The sequence below is a fragment of the Psammomys obesus genome, unplaced genomic scaffold, assembly GCF_907164565.1.
Source record: "Psammomys obesus unplaced genomic scaffold, mPsaObe1.curated_primary_1811, whole genome shotgun sequence".
Taxonomy (NCBI): Eukaryota; Metazoa; Chordata; class Mammalia; order Rodentia; family Muridae; genus Psammomys; species Psammomys obesus.
Window position 1 is genome coordinate 15,171,107 of NW_026585686.1, and position 12,022 is coordinate 15,183,128.

The window sequence follows — 12,022 nt, forward strand, 5'->3', positions numbered from 1 at the left end:
GATCAATTGGACATTGCTACATTTTAATATTCTCTGAAATCATTAAGGGATAAAAAATTTCCATCATTGCCCACAAAGAAAAAATAAAATATTTCCCAAGTAAACTTTAATCTTTATATTACTAGCAATTCTATGGTAACATTCAGCAAAGTACAAAGCAAAAATAAATTCTGGAAGACACTTTCACTGTCCTGTTATAAAGACTATTGGCAACAGCTGTGCTTACATGAACAAAATGTGTCTCCCTAATAAGGGAGGCACAATGATTAGATATTACAGGTACAATTTCTTTGAAAGTTAGCACTGATTAGATATTGCATAGCAAATTTTCATTGTAATCCAGTATCCTAACCAATTTTACATTTTTCTTATTTTTAGGGTCAAGAAAACAGAATCCCTTCTAAGTATGTCTTTGAGTCATTCACTCAAAAAAAAAAAAAATGAAACTTTTGGTCAAAATACTTTAAAACTTTTCTCCATTTACACTGATGTTAGCTGTCACAAAAAGACACACACAAAAATAATGTAAATGTTTCTTTAAATGATCCATAAATATTTTTTGTTATCAGTTATAACTCCATTTTAGTCTTCCTAGAAGTTCAGCTAGCAGCTATGTACAAAATACTTTCAGGATGTAAATCCAAATGTTTCACTTTCAGCAACAAAAGTGAAGCTATCTTTCAAACAATGATGGATGACATATACAATCAAATGAATTAATAGGTCAACTTAAAATCATTTCTAAGTATTTTTTTTTCTTATTTAGGGTAAATCTCTATGAACAGTGATTAATTTCTAGAGTATTTTCTTCTCACCAAACAGCAAAAGAATACAGATTTTATCATTTCAAATTAGCCTTTAATAGTTACAATTAGAATGTATTAATGAATCTAAAGCTAACCAGAATAGGAAATCAGGAAAAAAAAAAAAAAAAAAAAGTTAAACATCAGTTATTTGCTGATTTAATGGATAGGCTACTAATTCCATATATCATTAACTATCAACAAGGGACTCGATACTATCTTAAGTATTCGACTGCACAGTATTTTAAATTTTCTATTATACCTATTGATTTGATGTATGTTAGAGAATGAGAGAGTATATATATATGTGTATATATGTGTGTGTATGTGTGCATGCCTCTGAGTTGTGTATGTGTCTGTGTCTGTGTGTAGACTAGAGTAAACTTGTTAGGGTTGGTTCTCTCCTCTAACATATGAATTTGAGACACAGAACTCTGGTCATAAGCACTTTTACACACTACGCCACCATACAGCACTATCCCCATACATTTTTTTAACATTTAGGAAAATCTTTTATGATTGTAGGTTTCCTATTTCAGATATATTCTTGTTCTCTACAAACCAAATCTAAAGGCTCTTACTGGTTTTTTACCCAGTCTTAAAAAAAAAAAGTTTCAAGTTACCATCTAAATTCTCTGTCATCTCTAACAATTAACCCTTTAATACATAAAAATGCTAGGACAGAAAAAAAACATCTTTTCTCTGCCCTGAAACTCCTACTCTACTGGACAGAAAAATACTGTGGAAAACTAATACGAAAAAAAAATTTTACTCCTGGGTATACACCCAGAAAACACCATAACTTGTCATAGACATATTTGCAACACATATTTATTGTTGCTTTATATATTATAACAAGGAAATGGAACTAACCACCAACCTAACTGTCCACGAACAGATGAATGAATGGATAATAGAAATCTGGCACATTTATAAAACAAAAGACTATTCACCGCTAAAGAAAAATGAAATCACAAAATTCTTAGAAACATGAAAGTATAATAACAAAGGTCACAGTCTCAGAAAGAAAAAAACTATGTGCTCTCCATCACAAGAGGATCCTCGCCTTTAATATATGTGTGAATAGATATATATATATGTGTGTGTGTATAAAATAGCATATAGAAAGGAGAACAAGAAAAACAAAATATTAAGGTATGAGTGAAAACAGGATGCAGGTAAAGCATAGCACTCAAAAAAGCAGATATTAAGCTAATTGTTTTTCTACTTTCAATTCAATCATGAACTTTTCAAGGTTTTTCTTTTGGTTCTTGGTTTGTTATTTGTTTGTTTGTTTGTTTGTTTGTTTGTTTGTTTGAGGGGGATCTTTGGTAGGTGCATTAAAGTATATTTGATAGTGACAGTGTCAAACCCAATGTGAAGCTTCTCAGAATGGCTGTTCTATGTAGAAGTTCATTGAGATGCATAGACTTTGGGATCAGCTAATCACACTGTGTGATAACTTTTTTATTTTTAAGTTCTTTTAATAATTTAAAATGAAATTCTTTCAGGATGTTCATCAATAAAATGTTCATTTTTGTTGTTAGTAAAATAACACAAGTTATACAAGGGGAAGAACTGGCAAGACAGGAATATGTACTATGCAAAGCATTCCAAAATGCTCTATCAAAGTGGAAACTAGAAGAAGCTACTCTCTTCTTATGTGATATAAGAGTGTTCCATGATGGGAAGTACCCCTGAATAGCATTCAAACCACAGTATCACCTATATTGTCAAAAAGATGAACCATATATTCCTGTCTGTATGTTAGCCTACAGATACATAAATTACAGAGAGCCAAGTATAGTTGAAATTGAAACTGACTACAATTAAAAACAAATCAAAAGGATACCAGTGTTACCAATAAGCTAATAACTACAAACAGGTAATGAATGTGGCATAAAAGTTACTTTACATTAGCACATTTTGAAGTCATTACTCAAAAAAACAAATAAAATAAAATGAACATGTCTCTTATCTTAACCTGTGGAACTATCACAGAGATGGAAAGTATATCACTAGGAGCCTATGGCCTATGTAATTTACACAGTAAGTTCAGGCCAGCTAGAGTTATACAGCAAAACCACATATTAAGTTAGTTTGGCAGTTCACACTTGCAATCCTAGCACTCAGGCAACTAAAACATGAGGATTACTATGATTTCAGGGCCAACCTGGGGTGAGAAGTGAGATCTCATCCTAACAAATAAATGCATCAACTTAAGTCAGTTGCCATTTAAACCAAATTAAATAGGCCCCCTGATCCATTCTTCCTGTTCTTCTAGCCCCCACACACATACATACACACACACACAAACACTGAGACTTGTCACTAAAAGGAAGCTGAACCAATATATCTCAAGATTACTTACATCTCTACACCCAAGAAGCCAAGTTTTAAATGCCTATCTCACACATAACTTCCAACAAATTCTCAAATAATAAAGGTATTTCATAATTTATTTGGGATCAAAATTATTTCTCAATCCACAGCCTACAAAATGTCCAGAGGAAACAAGTAGGCTTAAACTTTCTCCTCAAAACCCTGAGAAAAAAAGAATGATTACAACCCAAAACTTCCTTACACTCACTATATCAAGGAATTAATTCTCTTCAATAATAAACATCACTCAATGATTCACAAGTCTAATGGATATGAATATTAAACAAATGACTTGCCAAGACTTGGGCTCCCCAAAGTGGAGATAATTAATACTGTAGAGATCCATGTCCTCGGTGTGCCACGCAAATGTTGTTTTCCACATTCCAAAATACAGATAAGGGGTATTTACACCCTCAATAGAAATACCGCACTCTTCTTCAACCACATCCAAAACTGTATTTAGGCGAGCTATATTCCATTCATCCACACCCTAGAGTCAAGACAGAAGAAAGAGAGCAAAACCAAATATTAGTAAATGAAAATTATCATTTACTAATCAAATAGCTATTTTTCAGGTACTTCACTGCATATTTTATTAGTTCAAAATAGAAAATATAGCCATTATTCAAAAGTTATGAACATATATTCATTAAAATTATTCCAAAATGACTATCAACATATCACGTTTCCACATAATTATCAAGGTAAAATTATAAGCAAGAACTGCATGATTCACAATGAAATTAAAGGTGTGATGCTACCCAAGAATAATAATAATAATCTTTTAGTTTAAATCAGTTAATCTGGAATATGATACTGATAATTGGCATTCATTTAGATTCAGGGGCGGAAGATTTTGTTTATTTCTTGATTGCACATTAGTTTTGAGGACCTGTTCAGCATGAAACATAATATTAGGAAACCAGTAGCAAAAAATACCTTTTGACAGCACTCCCTCAGTCATTTCTATTTTCCTGTAGCATGTGATCCACTGTGTACTACAAATTTCATGCTACCGGAAAAAACTCACATTTTTCCAAATCACAAACCCTGTGGTCAAAATTTTAAATATATGATTTTGGCCTTAAAAAACAATTCTAGTAAAATTGCTTTAGTACTTTAGTTTTGTTTAACCCCATTAGAGCTAGTGATACAGGAGAGAAATACATGGAGGACATGAAGAAAGATCTAATTCTCTTACATTAATTTCAGCCTAGTCTGTCAGCTCTGGGTCCCTGGTGGAGAGAGGTTCAGTTGGTTTGCAAAGTAAAAAAGAACTGAGTATGGGCTAGAAGGAAAGAATGAATTACTGGTAGAATTACTGATATAAAAGTAAAAAGGGTGTTCCTGTGGTGTTAGTGTTTGTTTTTATTAAAACTGGCTAGAATGGTAATAAATGCCTATAGTTTTAGAACTCAGGAAACTGAAGCCAGAAGAAGAGTTCACCTTCAGAGCTTCACAGCAAGTTTAAGGCCAACCTAAACTACATATGACCCTTGTCTCAAAAAGGCAAAACAGTAATAAAATGTTTCAAAATAAGAAAAGATTCTGATTTTAAGAGGATTACCAATCAATAACTAATTTACTGTAAATCCCAGCTGTTTATAATGTTTTAATAAACTATAGTGTCTTCTCCCCATGCTTTCCTCAGTCAAATTCTAATATCCAGTATTGAGCACTTCCATATAGATTCACAGGGCAGCTATAAAATCCATGTCAGTCTCCACATAGTCCTATAACAGAGGGGCATAAAACCTTCTATGTAAACTAGGAGGACTCCCCCCCCCAATAAGTATTATCTAAGAAATTATCACTCCTATCATTTCCCTTTTGCACTAAGTCTTTAGTAGTATTCTGTTTTCATTTTAATCTTTAAATAATTATTTAATTAACAAACTATATCCTAATACTTTCACATAAGGAAAAATACTGATGAAACAGTAAAAAGGGGAGAAAAGAGTCAAACATCTCAGTGCCCTAAATAATTGTTCTATCTACAACTGAAGCCTTTAATGGGAACTTGATTAAAGAAGATAAAATTCTTCTTTAAAAACTAATAGGACTTAACATGAAATAAAATGGACTATGTCTACACAGGTTCATGAACACCAGAGGCTTAATCAAAGCATATCACAAAAAGGTTGTTGAAAGATCTAGAGAGGAATCTAGTGGCCTAATTCATCAGGAAAAACAATGAAAGTCAATCATGATAATTAAAGTATTTGGGGTTGTTTATAGGTTAAAAAAAATAACAAATTTTAGTAGCAAATGTCTCAAATTTCATTTTGCGATTTTTCTATTTCCCATAAAATTTACAGGCATAAAACTTATTTTTGTAGTTAAACTATCACTATTAAGTTAAAATATGTTTTTACAGAAACTTCAAAAAAAAATGAAAGATTTAAGCTGAACTTGATGATGCATGCCTTTAATTCCAGTGCTTCAAAGACAGAGGCAGAGAGATCTCTGTGAAATCCTGGTCTACAAAGTGAGTTCCAGGACAGCCAAGGCTGTTACACAGAAAAACTCTGTCTTGAAAAAATTAAAATTAAAAAAAGTTAAAAAATAAAATAAAAAGCAAAATATAAACTTAAGAGACCTCATAAAAGTTCAATAAAATTATGTAGATTATTTTCCCACTGACTTTATAGTAATTCTATCTCTTAACTCAAATCCAACTAAAATCAGTTCATACACTTTAATAAGAGTCCTATAACAAAATCTTTACAGGAGTAACTATTCTGAATTAATAACTAAGCACCATAATATAGGAAGCATTTTTATAAACTGAGTGACCATTCTAAGAAGAAACAAGATACTTCACTGAAATTCCTACATTAGAAAACACCTGGGGATCCTTAGTCCTACTGCAGTCTACCCACAGAAACATTACTTCCCAACCCATATTCATCTCCGACTGACTCAGCCTGATGGTACAGACCCAAGATACCCCAATTCTTCCTGAGAGCCTAACTCATCGTTTCCTTTTAGTGAATATTCAGTTCTTTTTTACATTGTAAACCCACTGAATCTCTCTCTACAACAGACCCAGAGCTGACAGACTAGGCTGAAATTCATGTAAGAGAATTTGATCCTTCTTCATGCCCTCCATGCCAGTCTCCCCAAACTTATTATTAGTACTGCTGTAGCCTGCTAGCCTAAGCCCCAACTTCCCAACCACCAGTATCTTGGCCACAGAGTCCCCAGGTTCTTCTTAGTGCCACCTCTCATCCCTTCCTTCTAGCTCATCTCCATTTTGTGACTCCTTTATGACCTGCAAAACAGCTCTCTACCAAGGACCCACAGCCACAACACATGGCTATAAACTAGGAATACAATAGCTACAACACTAGGCTAGGACATAGAGTGGGCAAGCCAAAACAAAAAACAACAACAAAAAAAAAAAAAAAAAAAAAACACCCACCCAACAAAGACAAGAACATTTATTTACACCAAGAAACACTTTAAATGCCCTAAATCCCACTTTAAAAACACAAAACATGAATAACCATGACAATACACCTCCTCCAGAAGCCAGCAACCATGCTGGACCCTGAGTAAAACAATTTAGCTGAAATACAAGACAAAGACTTCAAATTCACAATTAGAAATTATACTCAAAGACATTAAAGAGGATGTGAACAAATGCCCTTATGAAGATACATGTCTTTATGAAACATAAACAAACAGTTGAATAAAATAATGAAATCATGACAGTAGAATTTAAGAAAGAAATAGAATCACTAATTAAAATCCAACCTGAAATAAAACTAGAAATGAAAAACTCAGGTTGTTAAACAAAAAACTCAAAGGTAACCCTCACCAGCAAATTAAAAGGCACACACAAGAGAATTTCAGGTCTTGAGCACAAGAAAGAAGAAATAGATAGGACAGAAAGAAAAAAAAATGTGAAGTCTAAAAATAAACAGGGCAAAACATGCAAGAAGTCTGGGACTCTGTGAAAGAATTAAAGCTATAATACATATAGAAGAACAAATCTCTAATATAAATGAGAAGAACCCAAGGTTTAAAAGCATGGGAAAAAAATGTTAACAAAAATATGAAAGAAAATTCCACCAATCTAAAGAAAGAGATGCCTATCAAGGTAGAAGCAGACTACAAAACATTAAATACACAGCACCAATAAAGAAATTCCATACAACAAATAATCATCAAAACACTACTAGATATACAATACAAAGGATATTAAAAGGTACAAAGGAAAAAGACCATGTCTAAAAATCTGGACTGCGTAGTACCCAAACTATATATGTACCAAATATTATTTGAAACTGGACACTTGTTTAAATAATACATTTACATCTGATAAAAGAATATAGTATGAAAAAAAAGAGTACAGTATGGAACAACACATCAAAGAAAGTATTGTGGGAAGCAATCCCCTGAATTCAAGTAAGCAGACAGATATACTCGCATCTATTTTCATAGTACATGTTTACTCTGATGCTGCCACCTAGAAACACATGAAGATGTGAAATGGAAGTTTCTGGTTTCTTTGGAGGCTCAGTGGAGTCATGTGATATTTTGCTAGAAGCTGTTTTGTGAGAGGGCATGCAATGTTTTGCTGGAGGCAGGCTTGTGAGAGGGCATGTGATGTTTTGGTGTGAGTTCTCTCCTGGGAGGTGACTGACTTTGGTTAGGTGACAACATCCATGCTAGACTCAGAGGAGAGGAGATATATAGAAGCCTACAGACAATGAGACATCACTTTTTAGATCAACAACTCTACACTGATCTTTGCACAGCAACACTTGACTTCACAGGCAGAAACATTCCAGAGAACATCTCAGGGCATTTCAACTGAATCTTGCAGCTTTCACTGACTTGTCTCTATCTTCTGAATAGTGCTGATTCTTGTTGCTGTTTGGTGTTGGCCTTTGAACTGGACTGCTGGTATCCAGACAACAAAGAGTGGACTCATCCGAAAAAACTACTTCTAAAAAGGTTTCCAACCCGCTTTATCTAATAACCTTCTTTCTCCCCTATCTCTGGGTGGAAGGGAGGTAAAAGCATTTAGGAACCCTAAATAAAGTAGGTTTGGTGAAAAATCTAAGCCTACAAAGATGGTATCAATTAAATCCAAATTAAATATCAAAAAGATCCTTCTAAATGAAGAAGACTAGAAGTAAAAAGCCTTGATCAAATTGATAAAACTACCAAATTATTAACAGTGTGTACTTCACTTTGTTTTGTTTTGTCACAATGAGATACTTAGTAGTCTAGGCTGACCCTGAATCCCAGGGCAGAAATTACTGGATGTGTCACCACACATAGCTGTTAATAGAGTATCTGTACAAAGACATCAAGATTGCACATTCATCAAAGAATAAAACAAAACAAATACAACACACAAAACTTTTTGACTACCAATGAAGTTGAGAAAAATTCTATTTAACACACTTTTTCTTTCTTTCTTTCTTTTTTCCTTTCTCTCTTTCTCCTTCCTTCCTTCCTTTCATCTTTCTCTTTTAGGTTTTTGCGACTGGGTTTCTCTGTGTAGCCTTGTCTGTCCTGAAATGACTTTGTTGAGCAGGCTGGTCTTGAACTCATACACATCCTTTCTATCCTCACTAAACTGAAAATAAAAGACAATAAAGAACTTAAATCTCAAAGAATAACTCAACAAGTATGCTAGAGTCAAAAGTTCTCCCATCAACCATTAACACAGGCACTAAGGTTAGCAATTAATAAATGGGAACTCATGAAACTGAGATGCCTCTGCATGGCAAAGGACACTGTCATTCAGATAAATTGGCAGTCCACAGAAATGGAAAAAAAGATTTTTACAAACTCCCCATCTAACAGCGGGTTAATATCTAAAATATATAAAGAACTCAGGAAACTAAATATCAAGAAAACAAATAACCCAATTAAAAAGTGGATACAGATCTCAACAGAGAATTTTCAACAGAGGAAGCTCAAACACATAACTGTTCAACATCCTTAGCCATCTGAAAAATGAAAATCAAAACGAGTATCAAATTTCATCTTACATCTGTCAGAATGGTAAGATCAATGCTGGTGGGAATGCAAACTTACTCAACCACCATGGAAATCAGAAAGGGATTCCTCAAGAAGACAGAAATCAAATCTAGCTACACTACACTTGGGCATATACCCAAAGGATGCTTCAGCCTCTACTGACACACTTGTTCAACCATGTTAATTGTTGCTCTATTCATAAAAGCCAGAAAGTTAGAAACAACCTAGATGTCCTTCAACAGAAGAATATATAAAGAAAATGTGATACATTTACAAATGGATTATTACATAGCTATTTAAAAAAAAAAGTGACATCCTGAAATGTGCAGGAAAATGGAATTATTAAAAAAAAAAAATCTTCCTGAGTGAGATAATCCAGACTCAGAAAGACAAACATGGTATTACTAACTTATACCTAGATGTTAGCTATTAAGTAGATGATAATCATGCTACAATCCACAGACCCAGAAAGGGTAATATTACATATTACTTATGTAATAAGGAAGACTCTGGGGGAATGAATGAATCTCACTGAGAAGGGGAAATGACACAGATTTTACACGTGGACTAGGGGCCTGTGGAGAGGGAGATGATAGAGAGGAAGAGTACAGAAAGACAACTAGATTTGGAGGGCATTTGGGAGGTGATGTGGAAACCTAATAGAGTCTAAATTCCTGGAAATCTAGAAGGGTAAATGTAGTAAGGGCTCTTCGTAATGGAGGATACACAGCCTGAACCATGTCTTCTGTAACAAGGCAAAAATTCCAGAGGTGGTACTGGGACACCAACTCATCCACAAAACTCTTGACCAACTATCTGTCCTGCCTGCAAGATGTGTTGAGGCAAAGATGACACAGAACTTATGAGAGTAGCCAACCAATGTCTGGTTTAACTTGAGGCCCACTCCACAAGAGGGAGCCCATGTCTAACACAGCTTGGATGATCAAAAACTGGAGACTGGATAGGCCAAAGACCTAGGATAAGAGAAATTTTAATTCAGAACATGGCTGCACTGGCAAGAGATTACATCCAAAGACCTTCTAGGTCTGTGTGATCCAGCTGGAATACAAACATGCCTTTAATCCAGGAAACAGAGGCAAGCAGATCTGAGTTCAAAGCCAGACTGGTATAGAGCAAGCATCAGGTAATGCACCTGGCTTGGTGGTACATGCCTTTAATCCCAAACAATGAAGGTAAAATTAGTTTACAGAAGGAAGCACCCAGTGTTAAAAGTGATGTTTAACTGAATGGCAGAAAAAAATGACAAACCTGAGAAAGATTTGACAGAATAGGAAAGGAAAGCTACGTAAGGGGCAATGCAGTTTTACAGAGACAGGTTGAATGAGAGACCAAACTAAACACAGGTGAAGATAGAATGAGGCAGAGAATAAGGAGCCAAAAGATTAAACTAGATTGCTAGAGTTAGTTTGAGGACATGCAGAGCAACTCAAAGCTGAGTAAATCAGCTGGCAGAGGAGTTTGAGCCAGAATAGCTGAGTTGAACCAGCTAGCTATAAGCTCAGAAAGAACAAGAAAGGGTGAGCTTATTATGCAGTAACTCTCAGAGGGTGAAAGCAATCACAGCCTAGATTAGATTGCACAGAGGTCAGAAGTTTCCAGAACTAGGCACAGAGGAGCAGGGCAGTAAGCCCACCAGACAACAATTGAAGCAGGCAAATAAAAGTTCCTTTTACACCTATGTTAGAACCATACAAAAATAACAACAACAAAAAAAATTCAATGAAATGATTCCTAATGATATTCTGCTAAACTCATAGATCAGTGCCTTGTCTAGTCATCATCAGAGAGGCTTCCTCTGGCAGCAGAAGGAAGTGGATGTGGAGACCCATAGTGAGCCATGATGCAGACTCTAAATTTTAGAGCTCCATGTTGTCCCTCCCCTTGGAGGTCAGGGTTACCATGGAAGAGGGGAAGGATTGACTACAGGAGTCAGAAAAAAATGGAAGACAGCAGGAAATATGGACTATTGAATCTACTAACAAGGCTCATATGGTCTCAATGAGACTAAAGAGCCAAACACTGCATAGGTCAGCACCATATATGCTGCATATATGCTATATATGTTAGCTCCATATTTTTGTAGGACATCTAAAAGTGGGAATGGGTGTATCACTGACTCTTTTGCCTGCTCTTCAGACTGATTTTCTCCAATTGTGCCGCCTTGTCCAGCTTCAATAAAAGGGCTTTTGCCTTATCTTCTTGTGCCTTCTTTTGTCATGCTTGGTTGTTATTGCTTAGAGGGCTGTTCTTTTCTGAAAAGGGAGAGTAAATCTGGAGGAGAAGGGAAGTGGGAGCTGGGAGGAGTGTAGAGAGGGAAAACTAGTTGAGATGTATGATATAAGAATCTGTTTTAAATAAAAATTAAAAAAAAAAAAAAACTCAGCACAGAACAAAAGTTCATGAATGAAGCTAGCAGAAACAGTTAATAGCTAATTTAGGTTTTCTCTCATTCCTAGAACTGTTGAATTATCAGAGAAATAAATACTAAAGAAAAGGAAATGCTTTAAGGAAAAAAAAATGAACTGCAATGACAGCTAAGCAAACAAAGACACAGAGAGGAAACTGGAATAAAAATTTATTTAAGCTGAAGGGCAAGTAGAATTCAAGAAATACATTGTTATTAAAGTAATATTTCAAAGGATTACCAAAATAATTAACAAGCAGTCAAAAGCATGAGAAATAGGTAACCAGAAGATAATATTATGACATTAACACATAGTACAACACAGAGATAATCAGATAGAAATGTGAAAAATAAATTAGCATATTTAAGGTTCTGAGACACAATGTAAGAGTCCCAGGACAGATGAAAA

The 12,022-nt window shown here is 34.7% G+C and overlaps 1 protein-coding gene across 7 annotated transcripts in view; it reads right to left on the bottom strand.

The window, feature by feature from the left end:
• Kdm4c (lysine demethylase 4C) overlaps positions 1-12,022 on the bottom strand; it is a 275,732-nt gene that overhangs the window by 217,285 nt on the left and 46,425 nt on the right. For all 7 annotated transcript variants that reach the window (XM_055630066.1, XM_055630109.1, XM_055630055.1 and 4 more), the window contains exon 5: positions 3,482-3,675. In XM_055630066.1, the coding sequence (XP_055486041.1) occupies positions 3,482-3,675 (194 nt within the window). The remainder of the gene's footprint in view (positions 1-3,481; positions 3,676-12,022) is intronic.